General features: G+C 34.7%; 1 protein-coding gene across 1 annotated transcript; it reads right to left on the reverse strand.

Annotated features, from left to right (window-relative positions):
- Window positions 1-2,031: 2,031 nt before the first annotated feature.
- Window positions 2,032-20,007, reverse strand: LOC128551209 (interferon-induced protein 44-like). The gene is made up of 5 exons (XM_053531830.1): window positions 19,637-20,007; window positions 7,643-7,834; window positions 4,763-4,903; window positions 3,794-3,965; window positions 2,032-2,791 (listed from the first exon to the last, which is right to left on the reverse strand). The coding sequence occupies exons 1-5, from the start codon at window positions 19,709-19,711 to the stop codon at window positions 2,526-2,528; spliced, it is 846 nt and encodes a 281-aa protein (XP_053387805.1). The 5' UTR covers window positions 19,712-20,007; the 3' UTR covers window positions 2,032-2,525.
- Window positions 20,008-21,780: the final 1,773 nt, after the last annotated feature.

Here is a 21,780-nt window from a genome sequence, read left to right on the forward strand (position 1 = left end):
TTTAAATATGTATAGATAAAACCAGTTAACTTTATGTTTCATCTTGGTCTTAGAATACTTTTTTACAAATAAGTCAGAAAATTCTGACAAGCTCATATGACTGAAAAAAAAAATCAGTCTCTTGGCACTAGGAATAATTCAGATAAAAGAAAGTTATCTGAAAAATTCATTTTTTTGTATTTATACACTTTCAGACGTCTGAATAGTTAATATCTGATTCAGAAATATTCAGCAATTATTCAGAAATGTTCTGACAAACTCACATGGCTGAATAATTCAGATAAAAAGTCATCTGAATAATTCATCTTTTTTATTTATACACTTTCAGACGTCTGGAAAGTTAATATTTCATTCCGAAATATTCAGCAAATATTCAGAAATGTTCAGTTCCTAAAATGATTGATTCAGAGATTTCATATAGAAGATATTTGTGCAGAAAATTCAGTATGAAATCGGACAAATTCAGAAAAAAATCAAATAAAATCAGAGATACCTTTTCATGAGGGTTCAAAGACTTCAAAACGCCTTTCTGCAAACTTTTAGTACATACTTAAATTGAACTTAAGATAAAGACAGACCAGGCACCTACTACAACGTGTCCAAAATATACGTCGTATTTTTGGCGGGTATGCTAAATACATGGTTTGTTGTACATTTTATTACAGGCATTTCCGACATTATGATGTAGTTAACTCAAATGACTGAAAAAAGTAGAGAATTACTGATCAAAACAGCTTTACCGTGGCAAGCATAAATATTCTACATTCTGAACTGAATATACCGCTTCTTTAATGTGTAAGATACCTAATAGAAACGTTTAAAAATGATATTCGCTTGGTATATTCTGAAAGCTGAGAATGTATTGTGCTGTGTTGAAATTTAGAAGTTTATTTTACTTGGCAGTTTTAATAAATTTTGGATAATATATGACATTTCCTCAAGGTAAAGTAGAGACAAATTTCAAAGTGATGATCATTGTCCAAAATAATTGCAGAAAATTCATTACACTTATAATTTTGATGAAAGGGACGTCAGACTATAGGTTCACAGTTATAAATTACAAAATGAAACTGTCAGTATATTTTATGTCAACGGAGGCTCGAGTAAAAGGATTTAACAAGACAGAGTTCTAACTCTAACATTTAAAAATTAAGGTCGAGTCCTGTGGCGCTGTAAAAAGTTGTGTCACTTCCTTCAAATATAAGCTTTGGGTAAATTAAAACCTACTACATTTCTTACACAATATGTAATCTAAAGAGTAAAGGTAAAATAAAGAACTTATAGCATGTAACTCACCATCTTTAAAAATGTCTATATCTGCCCTCTTTTGTTTCAGAGATGGATTAACTTTGAAATGCAAAAAATCGCATATCAAATAAAAAAAATCTAACTCTGTAAAAAAAATCAATAATAAGTCTTGAAAAAAGTAAAGCTTATTATAAAATAAAAGAATATTAAGGAGAAAATGGTCCAAATGGGGTTTGAAACAAATGGGGCTTGTCGATATTAGGTGTATGGTAGGAAGCTGATACTTTTCAAAATGATAGCAACACTTTCATGTAGAATACTTTAAACATGTAAGACGCCAATTCAATTAAGTAGTTTTCTCCGTTTTACAATGCAGGGTATTGACAAAATCAACAGGTAATACCGGTAATTGAACGTGCAATAAACCGTATATTTAGCTTAGCGTGAATGTGTAAATTAATTATGCAAATCATTTACAATGGACTGATAAAATTATTAATTATTAACCATTACATAGATATCAATGTGGCTACACTGGTTGTTTACATTAAAGGAAACATCATACCACAACAGTTTTAACTGTAAATCCTCTAATTTTCAAGATCACTTTGTTAACTATTGCGTCAAATTCAACCCTAGAATAGGTGACCTGTTGTCTATCAGTTCAGGCGTCAGTCGCTCAGTTCCAGGGCAGTTGGTCACGTACCCACCGGGTAACCATGCCTTTTTAAACGGCACAGGAAAAGGTACTTTCAAAGCGGACTTAATGAGATTCAAACAACCTTGAAGTAATCGAGCTAAATTAAATTCATCAAACTAATCCCAGATATATTCTGATAATAAATACACTGGTCAAATGTAAAGAACATGTTTTGTTACTGAAAGACAAACGGTTTGTAGCATTCATTTTTACGCGCGTGAATCTCCATCGATCTCTGAGCAATATTTCCTCAGTCTTTGTCTTCAGTCGTGTGATATACGGTTGAAGTATGATTTACTGACTATCTGAATGAAAGAAACTAAAAGTCAGCATTTGTATCATTGATATATCTAATGCTTAATGGCTTTTAAAAATATCTGTGTTTTTTTTTCTGTTTACATAATATGCTTCCTTAAATACGTATGTCGTAATCTTCATTAGTAGAGGAAACCAGATAAATAATGATTATATTTACAGATATAAGCACACGTGGAATTATGAAGTTTAGCCATATTCGTTACGCATTCATGATTTTGGCCAACATATCAACTTTCTTCTCCTTGTCGGAAGATTTCCATTAGTTACTTGCGTGAATCCTGTCTTGGGCATAATACAAAATTTGTCTGAGAGCAAGTAATACTGGAATGCTTTTTATTTTATTCAAACGGATTTCCTTTGTAAAGTTAACGACTGGATGAATGTCTCTTTCCTGAATTCCAAATATCTTTGACGCCTTGAGAACTGCTTCGTGTACAATGCTACTTTTGAACATGTATCTAATATCTCTTTGAAGGTATGGGTAATATTGGTCCATTTTCGTTAGAATAAGGACCATTGGGTACCCTGTAAATAATAAAACAATGTGTGTCTGTAATATATATATCGTAAATGAATAGATTTAGATAGTCATAAAAATCGATTATTATTATGTGATATGACATGATGAGATAAGTGTCTATTTCTATCTGTCCACTAACAGGGAAGCATTGTGAAGATAACAGTTAGTCAACACATTACTTGTTTCGAGTGCTTAAGTTATAGAATTACAAGCAAATTTTATACGAAATCATATTTTTCCGAACTGTAGATATACAGAATCTGTCATTGGTCTTCGGTTAAGATCAGAAAATCCCAACCCGAGGGCGCACCGCTCAAGTCTTAAACGAGGCTGTGCCGAGTTTAAAACTTGAGCGGTGCGCCCGAGGGTTGGGATTTCCGATCTTCACCGAACACCAATGATGGATTCTATTTCTCACTTACTACAACAGAAACATCAAAAACAAGCATGAACATATGAAACTATTTAAAACGCGGGAAATTGACGTCGTAAGCAGAAGTGACGTCGTGATATTTCAGTGACGCACAATAACAAAGTTCCACTTTAGTTTTATCGTTTGTAGCGTAATGGTACGTTCTTATCATAAAGTACTGAATTTTGAATCGAGAAATACACTGTAAGGAAAGGAGAGAAAAGATAAAGGTACCTGATTTTTAATTATTTTACACAAATAATATGTATATTCAGTGCATGAAGTAGTCCGTCACAGGAGTGTGGGATAACCCGTGTGAGATAAGATTTTCCAGCATTTCTAAAAATAGAGATTTTTCTGTCCGATAAGTGAGAAAAATACGGTTGTTGAAATGTCGTTAATCACAATTATTTCCAATTAAGACTCTCTGTTTACAATTTAAATGTCTTACATAAGGTGTAGGATAAAAAGAGCGACATATCGCCATTAAAATGTAGGCAATCCCATCATGAGATCACATGCTTCGGATATAAGCTTTACCAAAGAAACAAAATCACCCACTTTAGAATTGTTAAATTAATACAAAAATAGTTACTGTTTTCCTGCATATTACGCACAATCTCTTTTATTTTGTTTAAGTACTTTTCTGGAAATGTTTCAAGGCTATTCACACCAACGATAAAAACAAGACAATGTGATTCGTCCTCTTTGCTAGGGGATGCGTTATAGAAGTATTCGTTTTCCCTATCTATTGGATCATCTTCAAACTGTAATAAAATATCATTGTTTTAACAAAATTGGTAATCGGTGAAAGAAAAAGAAAACACAAACAATAATGATTACGTTTTGATCATAAACTGAAACAAATATATTTTTCTTTATTTTAATTTTGATTTCGTTGGATCAATATCACACGTTTAATTAGCGTACTCTTAGACGTAATTAAGAGACATTGCACCAGTATTATTGACCACTACTACCTTACAATTGCTAATTTGATATCTATTTCCCGAAATGTTTTTTTTTTGCGTTGAACAGACGCTTGCATACAGCTTCGCAGATTTTCAAAGAGACAGAAATTGAGTTCAGCAAACGATATTGAAACAATTCTGAAGGAGGGGTGGAAAATGGTGGGTGGGTTGAGGGGGTGGGGGGGGGGGGGAGATATATATTGAGGAAATACATGACAAAAATATTTCATTCCAGACAAGTAAGAAATGTGTCATATTCTATATTCTCCAAAAAAAGCGAGTAGCAAGAGAATAAAACCGGTCGCCAAATTCTGCCAAACATGGCCGTAATGTTGATTTTTCTTTCGATAATCAAGCAGTGTATATTATATGTGACTGTGCACAGGGGATTATACCTGTTGCAAAGATGACAATAACAAATAATATGCGTGCTAGAGAGCTTTAGATCAGAAAGTAGCATAACTATGTTGAAATAGTCTTTTATAAAGGATGGAACATATTCCTATGAGCTTTAAGATTATATTTTCTGCACTTACGCAATTGAGTAAAAGTAGAAAAAGACATGTTTACTATGAATATATGTACGTTTATACCTTATAGCCATTTTTTATATTTCCCCGTAAGCTGTTAAGTACATCATCCACATTCAGGCCACGACCTTTTGGTTCCAAAAGGCCCTTTGTGTCTGTTATCATGAAGTTGTTCAAGCGCCCGTAAGCCGCCAGGCGTAGATGCTTTTAACAGACACAATATGATAAAGTAATATCTTAACAAATGATCACAAATTTTAATTTGCACATAATGAAATTAAAATAACTGGAAAAGAGGTTCTTAAGTGGTCAAAGAAGATCGTAATTTTGCTTTTTTCTGACATTAAGGACAATTATCTGTAAGAACCAAAATATTAAAGAAGGGTTCGGAAACTCATAGTCTCAGAATTACTTCATATTTGCACCCTTTTTAGTGTGTTGAAGCCATATATAAAGAATCAATGGTGAAAAGATAGGAATCAGTTCAGGTTATCATGGAAACGGGAGCATTATCCTTTTTGCGAAAAATGGCAATTTCTGAGAGTCAAATTTTACTAAAATGTTTCAATTCTCTTTACACATAGTGGTTTCTATGTCTGAAATAGAGCACTAACTTTCGTTTTTGCCTGAAATACATATAAAAAGTAATTAATTCAAACAAATATTGTTTTTTAACATTTTTACAATTATAAAAGCAACATTTTTATAAATACCCCTTTTAAGATTTTACATTATCTTTACAAATTTATCTGCATATATATATATTTTTTTTTAAACTTCTAATAAGAAAAGACGTCCACGCATCTGAATATAATATTTGTATGGATTCAGCAGAGCGATGATACCCATTTCAATTTTAAAAGGAATTTTATGGGTCATTCGTATTTGAACTTTTTAGAGAAGTTTGAAAACTGAACAAAAAATGAATTTTCAGCTAACTCATCAGTGCCTAAATTACACAATAACCTGAAATAACATTATATTGCCAGATACAGAATTATAGCAAAACATAAGTATTTCATGTAAAACATTTTGCAAAGTTATACTGTCCAAAATTTTGTCTAGAATTTAAAAGAATGATCCGTTACCATGGCAACTTACGTAAAGCAGTATAGGCTTATGTATAGCAGTGGATGCAATTAAATGTTTTCAGTTTTTAACATTCAGTGAGTTTTTACGTCATTTTGTCAAGCTTTCTACATTGCAAATGACCAAATATGATAACCTCTCTAGAACATACACTCACTTCAAAGCTGTTTGAATCTTTAATATAAAAAAGTCATTTTAAAAAGATACAACTCACAGCTGCAAACAAAACAAATCAATTTACAAAACTATAAACATTTTGAAATATAGTCATGTCTTTACCTGCTTTTTACAAATAACAAAAAGCATGTTAATGGTCATTTACAAGTGAAATCAGGGTGCCTTCCCCCTATAAATCTACCTCCCATAAAAGAAAGTAATCCCAAAGAAAAACGTATGTCTTCCCAATTCTGAAAAGGATACTTTCTAGTACTTTCCACATACCAAAACAGGCATGCATTCCTGATTTTTTAAAAAAAATAAGCAGTTTGGGGATTTCCATCATCGTTTCCATGGTAACCGAGGCATATATTGTAAAAACGAAAAACATGATTTTCTTAATCTTGCATTCTCTTCAAGAAAAAATCGGTTTAAAGGAAGTCTGTGACTAAAAGTTTCCAAATCCTTTTGGTTCTTACAGAGAACTGGTCTTAATATGTTTGTAATATTTGCTCTACTGTCGCTTCAAACGCTTTCATCGGCATTTGCTTATCAATAAATAGACTTATGAATATCAAAATAATGAACGAATACACGAAAAGTTTGTTTGATGCAATCAACATGGAGAAAGAATTTAGTAAAGCAGGCATTCAATGTTTATCCGTGGATTATAAACGACTGATAGACAGGTATTTAACAATCGGTCTTTTTCTTTTTTTTAATTCTATACATTGCTTTTTAATATCTTGCGTAGATGTGGTTGTTGGATTTAACGTCGCAACGACGCTTTTATAGGTCATATGGCGACTTTCCAGCTTTGGTGGTGGAGGACGATCCAAAGTGTCCCTCCGTACATTGTTTCATTACGGGCGGGCACCTGTGTAGACCTAACGACCTTCTGTAAAATAGAGAAAAGTAGAAACTTCACAGGTCGCTCAACACGACAAAAATGAAAATGCTGCAGGCTCTGTTTGATTGAGCCTGTTCATGGACGGTAGTGGAAATGCATGCTACATTTACACATGCTAAAAGTACAAAAAGGAATTTAGAGACATCCGCAGATGTATTCAAACGGCGATGAACATGGAACCTTCAATGATACACGTGTTGAGGCATGTAATTCCATGAAGAGCGGCGTTTGGTCCCAAGATAAAGTAAAGGGTTTGCCCCAAACGAGAAAACAATGGGCATAACTAAACAAACTGGAATTTAGGAAGGGGATCTGAGGTTATGGAGCCTGCGCATCACAGGAACTGTCAAAAAACAAAAATAAAAAGCAGGCACCATATCCAAGGGGTGATTAAACAATACCAAAGGCTATGAAAGCTGGAGTATTGGAACCACCCAGGCCAAAATGGTCATGTTACGAAACTAAACAGTACCAATAACACGACATTTTAGTCGTGCTGAACGATCTGAGAAGATCGAAATATAACAGCCGTGTAAGCCAGCTGGATGTCTTCGTCACATGAAGAATTCAACGCCCGATGTGAGTCTCGAACCCACAATGGCGAGGGGCAAGTGATTGAAAGTCAGCGACCTTAACCACTCGGCCACGATCTTGCGTATAACACTTTAAGGTATGAAATGTACTTGAAAAACATTGATTTAATTCATAATTTACATAATGTGAGCATAATTCTGCTTGACTGCATTTCGTTTTGGAGTTACCTATCAACATGATGGTAATATAATTACATGATAAGTGACAATTTCCTCCGAAAACATCGCTCTCGTAACATATGCTGGCCGACCTATGCATATACTGATCACTGTGTTTACGAATGATGACCTCCCTGATTGGTTTGGTCCGCATAAAAGTATTCCACATTTTCGTCCTTCTTCGTTGAAACTTATCTTTCCTATTTCTTCACATAAATCGTCATACATCTGCAAACAAAATGACTGGTTTAAACATTCTCAAATTGTCTGGCATAATTACCATTACCTTAATAAGATGTGAAGTCACCCGTTTCTAACTTAAGTGGACTGTTTCAGCTACATTAATTTTAAGAGTTGTAAAAAAGAGTCGCAGTATATTAAATTGAAATAACTCATGACATTCTGACGGATGTTCTTCTAATCTTGAGAGGAAAATACAGTGTGAAGAACGACATCCTTTTGCTATCAATAGATTGTTGCATGGCTTTTTTTCGGTTTCTTCCGTTGCGGAGAATTTAGATTATGTGTTCAAGATCAGTGATATAACTTTTGCCGAAAAAAAAAGAATTTTGCGTTAAAGCTTAAATATTCGAAAGCGGATATTTTCAGAGCAGATATACAATAACACTTACAGCTAACAATTCTGTCACTTGTCCACTACTACATCTCAATGAGTATGTGTTTTTAAGAAAGCAATATGCTGCTCTGCAGTGTGATCCACTCTCAATAACGTATAAGGGCACAGTGTGCTCTCACTGGGATTCCTTATTGAAAGTATATGGAAACTGCTAACAAAACACGGCAAAAACAGTGAGTGATATTTGGGACATAGCTTAGCATTGGACCAAAGCTAGGCATGTCAGATCATCTCATTAAGACGTTGGGAAGGTAGTCTTCAGACTGTTATGTACAAAACAGAACAGAAGTTTATTTTCGCTCTAGTGCCACCAGCCCGTGCAAACATATTTACAAATTATAACAAAATACAAAGGATATGCACATTCACATACAAAGTATCAGAAAACTGATTAAAAAGTTACATATTGAAGTTTTAGCATCTAAACATAAGACTTCCGTTTATTAAAAGCATAATATAAGAAAGTAGCGATGACCCTTATCAAAGTTTCATTTCTTTTTAACATCAGGATATAAAATTTGTTTCGTGTTGGACTACAATATTACTTTTTAGGTAAATACATCATTCTTTATTCCGAGTAAAATTCAAAACAAAGTAAAACTCATCTTCTATAATACATGTATATATTTTTTTCATATTTTCTACATAATCTGTTTTCTCTTTCTATTTTTCTATGTCGACCAGCTTTTATCTCAAGGTCATTAGAACCTATTCTAGAACTTGTGTACATAAACCTAAATATTCTGATGTGTTATATATCTAAATACTTTTCCTATGAGAAATCTTCTTTGAACATCATATAAAACTATATTTTTTTTTTTCAATTTAAACTAACAGATACAAGCCATTCTTGTTGGTAAATATATTTTAATCTTTTTATAAATGTTGATAAAAAGTGTTTTCTGAATCAACTGATTGGTTCACCCAAACATATCCAAAACAATATCTTTGCAGATTATCTCTTACACCAGATATTCAGTTACTGTGCCCACTTATATAATCATTATACATCATTAGATGATATTTTAACCAATAGTTTATACATCGTTTACGTGGTTCTATATACAAACGATTTCTGCTACAATCACCAAGTACAGCAGCATTAGACGATTTTCGTCTAGAGCACATGAAACGTTTGCAGGGATGCATTCGCTCAAATTCTTCGAATTTCTTTATACCCCAAATTTCTGCTCCATAAAGTAACTAAGGGCATATCTCAGTGTTAAAAAGTTATAAAATACTGTTTTCTTTAACCTGTCGTTATCATAGAAAGACTTTGAGTTTGATATAAGAACTATCTTTCCTTTCATACATAATTCATGTACCGTACTGCTCATAGAAAATTGTTTGGTAAAACTTAAGTCAACATAACTAAAAACATTTACAACCTTAAGAGTTTTTTTCATGCATCCATTTCTCACTTTTATACGGTGGTATGTTTAGGACATGCAATTATTTTTTTAGGATTAAATTATCTTGAGCGATCAACATCTTATCTCGTGCGCACGACATCTTATCTTGAGCGATCAACATCTTATCTCGAGCGATCAATATCTTATCTTGAGCGATCAACATCTTATTTTGAGCGCACGACATCTTATCTTGAGCGATCAACATCTTATCTCGTGCGCACGACATCTTATCTTGAGCGATCAACATCTTATCTCGAGCGATCAACATCTTATCTCGTGCGCACGACATCTTATCTTGGGCGATCAACATATTATTTTGAGCGATCAATATCTTAGTTCGTGCGCACGACATCTTATCTTGAGCAATCAACATCTTTACTCGAGCGATCAACATATTATCTTGAGCGATCAACATCTTATCTCGAGCGATCAACATATTATCTACTACTCGGGAATTTTCAGAAACGCTTTTCAGTGTTTCCCACCCAGCTAGAGGTGTACTGGTCAGGAACCCAGGCAATCCTTGCGTGTATCAGTGCTATACACTGGGCACGTTAAAGAACCAGGCTGTCTATTCGCAACGAGCTAGGCTAAGGTAGCCGGACAAGCCTGTATCTGATTTCTGATCTCTCTGTGGGGGCTTTGTCTCACTCTGTCCCTCTGGTCAGATCGCTCTGTGTCTGTACTAGTAGAGGATGATTTCGCGCCCTGTGTGGCTGGAGTGCTGTAAAGCGCCTTTGAACGTGTTTATCATGAAAAGGGCGCTATATACATCTGGTATAATAATAATAATAATTATAATAAAAGCTAGCATTTGCATATCGTTTCTTGCAAAGATGATGAGTGATCTTCGTGCCAGTGTAAGTAACACGAGTGTTTGTAGTGCTTCTTCAATGTCAATGTCAGGTTTGATTACCATAGCTAATAGGTTTGTAGTTCAAGTTTATTGTTTTTTAATTAACAGATAATTAACATGTTCATTGTATATACGCGAAATGCCTGAAACTGTAGTAAATTGTCAGTTTACGACTGTCTACTTGGTGATGTACAAGAGGCACGGGACTGTTTCATAATCTTTCATTCGCAGATTTATATACCAGACTTGCATAGTATTTTCCATAGATATTCAGTGTATATCATAATGGATGATATTTCAAGTCACAAGTAATTTACAATTGTCTAGTATGCTAATTTTTTGAACTCTTAGTTTATATATTATGCTTTTTTTTTCTTTGTATATATGCAAAATGCCTGAAACTGTTGTGACTGGTAATAAACAATCAATATACGAGTTCATTACTTGGTGCTGTACAAGAGGCACAATACTCTTTCATGCAAATAAATTCATATCGTACCAGACACACATCGTACCTTTATGGATTTACAGTATATATATATATATATATATATATATATATATATATCACAATGGAAGATATTTAAATTCGTACTGTGCTTATCTGTTTAGAATATGATGACCATTCAATGTCGTACCTACATACAGTCAAACATTTCAATAAGGACTAGGACTACTTTGGAAATTGGCCTTGTTTGGAGGTGGTCTGTTGTCAAAAGTGAATTCACTTGGTTTATTGCCAATGGAAAAAAAGGTAGTCTTTCAATATCGCGTTCTTAGAAGTGGTCTTTATCCAGAGGTTGCTTTGAGTACAGGTTTGTCTGTTTGCTAATACATATAATTCATCTTCATTTAAATATTTTGCATTTGTTTCGAAGTTTGCAGACCATTGCACTATTCTTAAGGGGGCCGTCATGCAGTTTATCTCAAATCAACAAACTCATTTTGGCAATTGTATAATTCCCATTATATACGAGCCCACTAAAAGAATCGCTGAATAGAACAAAATAATGCATACTAGTATATCAAAAGTATATCAAAGGTTGATACAATGTCCGGCTTCAAGAGTCCTCGGTCAAGCCGGCTCTTTTTAGCTGTTCTTCTTTACTTGTCTAACAGTCTTTCGTACTAGTACGGATTAATGTCATGCCTGTTTGATTTCGTCCCTACTTCCTGTGTCTTTGGGACAATAACCTCTGCTTTGCGCATACCTCATTTCTCTCTATGATAACTGTCGAGATGTCAGCAAGCCTCAATACCTTTAGGTCGTGGTCACCGTAGCCGGGGTCGCCAGATTGCTGTGATTGACCGAGCGAGATTGTAATAGTGTATGTGTAAAACTTGTATTTGATTTATACCTGTGTGTTGTAATAACCTTTAGCTCATGTTGCTGAATGAATAAATAATACTCTTATCAATCATGCCCTGTTTGTAAGTTTCTTTAAAGTATAAAGTAGAAAGTAAGTATATGAGCAAAGTCCTGCGCACTGTTTTTGAATAGCTAAGAGATTTGTCTCTAAAAATCATTGATTAACGTTTTATTTTTGTCCTTGTCATTCAGAAACATTTCAAATCATTTTGCAGTGTTTACTTCATTACGAAGCACGGGAACTCTACTGATGTTATGATACTTCAATGTTTAATCTTTATTCATTGTACATTTTCATAGCATTGATGCCCGTGCCCCAGAAAGTTAAAAAAGATTTTTTTTGTTTTGGGTTAAACGCCGTTTTTCAACAGTATTTCAGTTATATAACGGCGGGCAGTTAACCTAACCAGTGTTCCTAGATTCTGTACCAGTACAAACCTGTTCTCCGCAAGTAACTGCCAACTTCCTCACATGAATCAGAGGTGGAGGACTAATGATTTCAGACACAATGTCGTTTATCAAATAGTCACGGAGAACATAAGCCCCGCCCGAGGATCGAACTCGCGACCCCGCGATCCGTAGACCAACGCTCTTACCTACTGAGCTAAGCGGGCGGGCTTAAAAAAGAGTTATCAGAAGACTTTCCTTACTAACAAGGTATAAGTTTATGAAATACTTCATTTCAAGAGACATTATTATATGCTCTGTTAAAACATTCTTTCGCTACAATGACATCTCGTCAAGAAAGAGTGCTGCTATATTTTACCTTCTTTTTTAGAATAAGGGCTTATTAGAATCGAAATAAAAAATAGCAGAATCGTTTTAACACTATTTATACACTTGGGCGGTAACGAATAAATTAACTCTGTATTTTAGTTTATCAGCTATTCAGAAGTGACATCTTTTTTATCAACAAAAGAATGAAAATCACAGATCTCACTAATTACAAGGTAGCATAAGGAACTAGTAACTTTACTTGTAGCAATGAACATGAATATATATATATAGCCATAGTTGCGCTCAGCTTAAAAATGTAAGCATAAATTTAATGCACGGAGTATATTCATTACAATAGCAATTATTAAGAAAAAATCTTCAGATTTTGTTTTGCAGACACAACTTGATTCAAAAACGGATCAGCAATCCAAAATTCATAGATCTACATTGTAAGTATTTTTAATGATCCAGTCATATCTTAAAACCAGAGCCTAGAATCTTAAAAGTTGATAGGAAGGTTGGTCATGGCCAGCAAATGACCCCTGTACATTTTGAGATATGTATGTCAAAGGTCAGGGTCACACTGACCCTGAACAGTTAAATTGTTTAGGATGATAACTCAAGAATAATTAAGCCTAGGAGCATGAAAGATGAGGCTGGTCATGACCAGAATATGACCCCTATCGATTTTGAAGTCAGTGTGTCAAAGGTCACAGTGACCCTGAACAGCTTAATGGTTCCCAGATGATAACTCAAGACCATTTATGCTTAGGATCATGAAAGTTAATAGGGAGGTTTGTCATGACAAGCCAATGACCCTTATTGATTTTGAAGTTAGTATGTCAAAGATCAGGGTCACAGTGACCCGGAACAGTTAAACATTTTCCGTATGCTAACTCAAGATTGATAGGGCCTAAGATCATGAAAGATGATATGGAGATTGGTCATCACCAGCAGATGACCCTTAATAATTTTGAGATTAGTAGGTCAAAGGTCAAGGTCACAGTGACCAAGATCAGTAAAATGGTTTCTGGGTAATAAGAAGGCTTGGGCCTTGGATCAGGAAAATTGATTGGAATTTGATCATGACCAGCATATGACCCCTATTGGTTTTGAGGTCATTAGGTCACAGTTAAGCAGTTTCTGAACGATAATTTCGGAACGTTCGGGCCACGTGTGACCCGCAGATGACCCCGATTGACTTTGTGGTCAGTAGGTCAAAGGTCAATGTTACAGTGACACGGAACATTTAAACCGTTTTCACTCCATGTGGTTCTGGGACGATCTGTGTATGAAAGGAATTGGAACACTGCCTTACCCTTGCATGATCGTAAGAGGCGACTAATATCGTCTTAACACTGCGCTTTCCTGTAATTCTGTGATTCCAACAGGTATGCAAATTTTGATACCATACGTCATGTTTTTATTTCGATGTAAATAAAATGTGAAACCAAAACTTGTAGTCCTGTTTGTCGCCATATAACCTTTACTGTGTTAGTGCGCCGTAAAACCCAAACACATTCATAAATTTAAACGGTTCCAGAGAATTACTTGAGAGTGCTTGGGCCTAGTATCATGAAACGTGATAGGGAGGTTGGTCATGACCAGTAGATGAGACCTGTATATTTTGAGGTCAGTAGGCTACATTGATCCGGAACAGTTGAACACTTTCCTGACCATACATTGAGAACGGTTGGGTCTAGGAACATGAGCCTTAAGAGGAAGGTTGATCATGACTGGCAGATGTCCCCTGTTTATTTTGAGGGCAATAGGTATAAGGTCAAGGTCACTTTGAACCAGAACAGTAGAACCTTTGTTTAAAATAAGCATACAATTTCTGTTCCTTGTGCAATTACTGAATGCATCAAGGGGTGGGGGCGACATTTTGTGTTTGACGAGCTCTTGTATTTCTTAAACATTCATTATACATCGTTACACTTTAAGTACTGCGTATACATCTTACATAATAAAATCCTAGCAGTAGTCTTAGTTGTCAAGTTTGTTCTCAAGACTATACGGTAAATATTTAGTTTCGGTAAGTTCTCACCTTTGGTCATTAAAGTGCTAATATGTGTGAAAAAAAACGATCATATATCAGATAAATACGGTGGTATGTTTAGGACATATGTTATTTTTTAAGATTAAATTATCTCGTGCGCACGACATCTTATCTTGAGCGATCAACATCTTATCTCGTGCGCACGACATCTTATCTCGAGCGATCAACATATTATCTCGTGCGCACAACATCTTATCTTGAGCGATCAACATCTTATCTCGAGCGATCAACATATTATCTTGAGCGATCAACATCTTATCTCGAGCGATCAACATCTTATCTTGAACGATCAACATCTTATCTCGTGCGCACGACATCTTATCTCGAGCGATCAACATATCATCTTTAGGGATCAACATATTATCTTGAGCGATCAACATCTTATCACTCAACATTATCTTGAGTGATCAACATCTTATCTCGAGCGATCAACATCTTATTTCGTGCGCACGACATCTTATTTCGAGCGATCAACATCTTATCTCGAGCGATCAACATATTATCTTGAGCGATCAACATATTATCTCGAGCGATCAACATCTTATCTCGAGCGATCAACATATTATCTTGAGCGATCAACGTCTTATCTTGTGCGATCAACATCTTGTCTCGAGCGTACGACATCTTATTTATATATATTAAGGCCCTTTGTGTGTGCATTTAAGTCATCAGTAAAACATACGGACAAGTTGTTAAGCCTATTCCGCTGTTATTTAAACTTCCCACAAGTACATGTACAAGTTTATCACATCAATTGGAAAAGCAATGCATATAATTGGTCATCCTATCTTCAAAATCAATTGAACATAACCAATGATGCATACTGCATGTTAGAACAGCAACAAATTTCAGTTCGACTGATAAATTCGCGCAGAAAAGTTGCATGTATGAATTAGGGGAAAACAAGGAAAATCGTTTAATATATGGGCGAAGAATGGAAGCCCTTGAGGGACAATTGATTTCCGTACTTCCCACTTCTGACTTCTAACTTTTGCACTTCTCACTTCCAACTTCTTGACTTCCTACTTCTAACTTCCACACTTCTGACTTCCAACTTCCTGACTTTCGACTTCTGATTTCAAACTTCCACACTTCTTACTTCCGACTTCTTGACTTCTTACTTCCTTCTTCTAACTTCCGCACTTCTGACTTCTTACTTCCGCAATTCTAACTTCCAGACTTTCGACTTCTGATTTCCAACTTCCACACTTCTTACTTCCGACTTTTTGACTTCTTACTTCCCTCTTCTAACTTCCGCACTTCTGACTTCTAACTTCCTGCCTTTCGACTTCTGATTTCCAACTTCCACACTTCTTACTTCCGACTTCTTGACCTCTTACTTCCCTCTTCTAACTATCGCACTTCTGACTTCTGACTTCCACACTTCTGACTTCTAACTTCCTGACATCCGACTTCCAACTTTCCTTTTTTTGAAGTCGGAAGTAAGAAGTGTGGAAGTTGGAAGTCGGAAGTATGAAGTCAGGAAGCTGGAAGTCAGAAGTGCGGAAGTTAGAAGTCAGAAGCGTGGAAGTTAGAAGTAGGATGTAGGAAGTCAAGAAGTTGGAAGTGAGAAGTGCAAAATGTTAGAAGTCAGAAGTGGGAAGTACGGAAATCAATTGTCCTTCCAGGGCTTCCATAGCGAAGCCTACATACTAATTTTTTTTGTCAAGGACTTAAATTTATTTCTTTGCATCATCACTGATTTTTTTGCTGCCTTTTTTATCAGTTTCCGCATTTAAATGTCTAACCCTGCAAACATGTGAAACGGTTATAAGTATAATATAAATAAAAACAAAAACGGTGGCAGCCGTATGTTTTTACTAATGATCTGACTTCACACAAAGCCCCTTAATAGATATTGATAAGATGACCGAGAAAAGATGTTGATCGCTCGAGATAATATGTTGATCGTTCAAGATAATTTGTTGATCGCTCGAAATAAGATGTTGATCGCTCAAGATAATATGTTGATCGCTCAAGATAAGATGTTGATCGCTGAAGATAAGATGTCGTGCGCACGAGATAAGATGTTGATCGCTCAAGATAATATGTTGATCGCTCGAGATAAGATGTTGATCGCTCGAGATAACATGTTAATCGCTCGAGATAATATGTTGATCGCTCGAGATAAGATGTTGATCGCTCAAAATAAGATGTCGTGCGCACGAAATAAGATGTTGATCGCTCAAGATAATATGTTGGTCGCTCAAGGTAAGATGTCGTGCGCACGAGATAAGACGTTGATCGCTCAAGATAAGATGTTGATCGCTCAAGATAATATGTTGATCGCTCAAGATAATATGTTGATTGCTCGAGATAAGATGTTGATCGCTCAAGATAAGATATCGTGCGCACGAAATAAGGTGTTGACCGCTCAAGATAATATGTTGATCGCTCGAGATAAGATGTTGATCGCTCAAGATAATATGTTGATCGCTCGAGATAAGATGTTGATCGCTCAAGATAAGATGTTGTGCGCACGAGATAAGATGTTGATCGCTCAAGATAAGATGTCGTGCGCACGAAATAAGATGTTGATCGCTCAAGATAAGATGTTGATCGCTCAAGATAATATGTTGATCGCTCGAGAAAAGATGTTGATCGCTCAAGATAAGATGTCGTGCGCACGAGATAAGATGTTGATCGCTCAAAATAATTTAATCCTAAAGAAATAAGTGCATGTCCTAAACATACCACCGTAGATAAATACTAGTATTTTACAAATATTTGCAACGAACTGTCAGACAAGATGTTGCGCTTTGATTTCATTGCATTTGTTCAGTCTTTCATAGCGAATTTAAAAGTATAAGATAAAAGGAATATGAATTCTATTCACAAATGACAGCGTAAATCAAACTGTGTAAATCGAAGGAGCAGATGGCAAAAGTCATATAAGTATTACTCCTTGAAATACATTTTTGCCATACATAAGACAGGGTTTGCTCAAAATACATTTGATAGTTGTTTATCATTTATGTGCGTTTAAATTTAAACTATATAAACAACATAAAAATACTTCGTATAACCTAAGTATTGTTGTTTTAAACAAAAAATAGTAAAACAAAAAACACATCACTTTTAACATTGTATTCTACTTTTATAACAAAGGACTGCGGACACTTTCATATGCTTCTAGCCTACATTTTGAATGCAAAATTCTCATTAAGTATTTAAACAATAACCAAATTGCTTCAAATCACATATTAACCAATGCGTTTGTTAACATATTAAAACAGAAACTGGTTTGTATCCGTTCTTATCAAGACGTTCTTTTAGTTTAACCTAGGGTAGGGTATAAATATTATTTTTGAAAAAAATAAAATGTTTTATTAAAAGTATGATGTCATCACTTTACGGAAGTTTCTAATACATGAATTTTAACTGGAAAAGTGGCAAAATCCGTTTATTTAAGGAAAAATAACATTTTAAGATTAAAATCCTACTTTAATCTTTTAGCAAACAAACTGTGCTTAATTTAAACTTTTTCTTTGCGCTGAACATAATGCATTATACGTGTGAATAGGAATGCTACAGATATACATGTATAAGTAAGCGGTCCATTTTATTACAGTGGGAACTTGGTTAATCAAGTACATGTACATGTCTGTATAACTCTGTCATAAGTGATGACAGATGTGTGTGTGTGCTGTATAACTTTAATACTAAGAAAAGGCAGTCATTTTATCAAGGTCGTAGGGTTCTGGCTGGAGATAAGTTCCAACGGCACAGACAATATTTGGATAAAACATGTATAACCGTTCTTTGTGGAGCTTTGGAGCTTGACTAATAAAACTGTAGCGGAAAGATTTAACACAGAAGAATGAGTCTGACTGCAACCCCGTTAAAGATAATACTGTGTAAATCAGTGCTGAAGTTGTGGGCAGACACATTCGAAATGTGCCATTTGTAATGCTAATGTAGAAGCAGGCCGCTGCATAAAATTCTGTCTGAAGCTAGGCTAGTCTTTAGTACGTTTTCGAGTCAAGCAGTATTTTGCTATGCCATCTGAATGGAAAGCGACTTATAACATCACTTTCATGGCATCACGCTGAATATGAAACAGTCACTGATATCACCTACAAAGAAGGTATAGTTCTTGACCTAAGCATCACAGGCATATCAATACCAAGCGTTATTTCTGTTGGATAGACTATAGTCAGGATCAGATTAACTGCTGTGCACATATTGACTCTTTGTTGTGGTGTATAGGCCTAGTCCGTCATAAAGAACAATCTTAAGTTCAGTTTCCACAAAAAAAAAGAACCTGAAGCAATGCATTTATTTTGTTGGATTTAACGTCAACCCAACATAATTATAGGTCATATGTCGACTTTCAACCTTTAATGGCGGCGGAAGACCCGATATACCCCTCCGTGCATTATTTCATCACGAGCGGGCACCTGGGTAGAACCACTGACCTTCCGTAAGCCAGCTGGATGGCTTCCTTACAAGAAGAATTCAACGCCTCGAGTGAGGTTCGAACACACATCGGTAATGGGGCGAGTGATTTGAAGTCAGCTCCTTAACCACTCGGCCAAGGAGGCCCACTATGAAGTAATGAATGCGTGTGACATTTAGAATGTGTTTAAAAGAAATAACCATAAACACAGAGAAAAAGATGAAGACATAAAGAAATGAAAAAATATATTTAAAAATATCTAAAAAAAACAGCACGCATTTGACAATCTACTGCAACAAACAACTAGGAGAAAAAAGGTGAAAACATAAAGACATGAAAAAAAAAAGAAGAAAAAATCAAAAAAAATCCTGGATATCAAATGCTAGTAGGATAGCAGGCAGTAGATTGTCTGGTCCAACAAACAACCAGGATAACTCAAATCCAATGAAAAATCAACCCAACAAATAATAACGATTTCACTGTACTTGCCTCTCTAATTACTATACATGTATAACATACCTTTCTGCACGCTTTACTAGAATCGGTCTTTGCGATAGGTATAAAATACGAAAATATCTTACACTTTCATTCCATTCACTTGGACCAGGTTCTCTCCACGGACTTCTTATAAATTCCTTCAGAAAATACCGAAACATAACTTTGATCTTCAACACACTACCCGCTTAATTGAAACTTATGTAAATAACGTATGTTAGTTTGTTATTTATCCAGAACACTAAGTTAACAAATAATAAATTTTACTAAATACGTCTGAGTATTTCAGAACACGTATATTCGCGGTAGTAAATAGTGTTTGTCAACCAAACGCAAATCGAACAGTTTATATAACATTTGCCTTACTTTTGATATCGATATCTTCAAAATTTTGCAAGTTTAATAATATATTTGACGTATAATGTAAGGTACCACAATTGCTCTCTGATAACCTAATGTGACTTTAAGCTAGGCGAACCGTGACAGTGAATGTTTACGACACGAAAGTGTATACTGTAGTTTAACCACAATATAACTGTTAAATAAGTTGTGTAATTGAACTTTTGTGAGTAACCAGATTGTTCATTTATTTGTTTTGAAATGGACGATTATTTTCTACACGTTCGGGTATGAAATTCAAGTATGAAATCGCAACTTCTCTAGAAACATATGAGATCGTCTTACCTAGTTTTATCCTTAGTCATTTTCAAAATCAACCTAATGTTAGGAATTTTCTTATGTTTGAATCTAGTGGAAGATTTCGCGAAACAGTTTTTTGCACCAGAAAAGTTTAAACTTTGTCTTATGTAGGCTTTGGGAAATTTACTAGAGCTTCAAAAACGAAACATTAAATAATACCTAATTATTTCTGTCTGTTTAAACATTAGTAGTATTGAAATAAAAATAATTAAATCAGCAATTACCTCAAATAAATGACAAAAGACCAACTTTACATGCTTAACGTTATCGATTATATGTAATATAACTTAATGCCCAATTTCTTACGCAACTGTATATATGTTTGCCGGCGATGAGGACATACCATCTATACAGAATATAAATCATGTGCACAGCTGGAAAACATTGACCTGATTATAGTCTTTTTCTAAAATCGGCAGTTTGTGTCTTTCCAATTGTTAAGACAAATTATTTTATAGTATGCATTCATCAGGATTTAATTCAAAGAGTGTTATATAACATTTATTGTTTATCTTCTAAGAAACAGTAAGATTATTTATGTTCCTTTTTACTTAATAAACATTTCTGTGTAGCAAACTGATTCACATAATTAGTTGATTTAACAAGCATTGAAAGTCACAAGCTGAAATTTTAATTTTATAACAAATGCATTGTTGCGACTTGTTTCGTTATTTTTCTGTTTTATCGTTCATAATCCTGAACAATGGAACATTAATTTTTATCATACAATGTTTTTCTGATAGTTCAAAAAGGACCACGAGCACTCTTCTATTCAGATTGCCTATCCAATTAATGAAAAACTGAATTAGGACTGGACTTCTAAAATAGCATGATAAAGATAGTTTCTTGAGATATTCGACTATACTTTTTTCACATTTGTGAACAAAAAAAAAATGTCTTCGTGAACATTTCTCGTTCTCATTTCTAATGAAATCTGAACATTAAACATTTTTCTGTTCTAAACATCTTTACCCCTAGTGACGCAACAAAATATTTCACAAGCCTTTGTAATCATTTTATACATATGCTACAAAAATGTTACTCGATCACAGGGGGAAGTGTTAAAATTGAAAAAGAAATGAATAAATAAAATTAAAAATCTAAAATTTAAAAATTCAAAATTGAAATTTATTGCATGTGTTTTTTCAAGGCTTAAATATCTACAGCTTTATATTTTTTTGGCAAGTATTTCAAACATAGATAATATTATTATTATTATTATCATTATTATTATGGAAATTAATAGAAAGTCAAACTTGAAAGCAGACTGATCGGGTAAAGTATCTATGAATTTTTCAATCAGATTTGCTGCTTCTAAGCAATCTTACTCCGTCGATTAAAAGTCATCATGTTTGAGGCAACTGCATCTGTCGCAAGTCATGAACAAATAGACATACACTACTGGAAGTATGTGTCTTCAACCGACACACAGAGGTATAGACGAACTTCTATTGGAATAGTGCAACTGTGGTGCAAATGCCTATTTACCCTTTGTAGGACACAATTACAGCGCACCTACAATGCATTATAA

The sequence above is a fragment of the Mercenaria mercenaria genome, chromosome 19 (assembly GCF_021730395.1).
Source record: "Mercenaria mercenaria strain notata chromosome 19, MADL_Memer_1, whole genome shotgun sequence".
In the NCBI taxonomy this organism is placed as follows: Eukaryota; Metazoa; Mollusca; class Bivalvia; order Venerida; family Veneridae; genus Mercenaria; species Mercenaria mercenaria.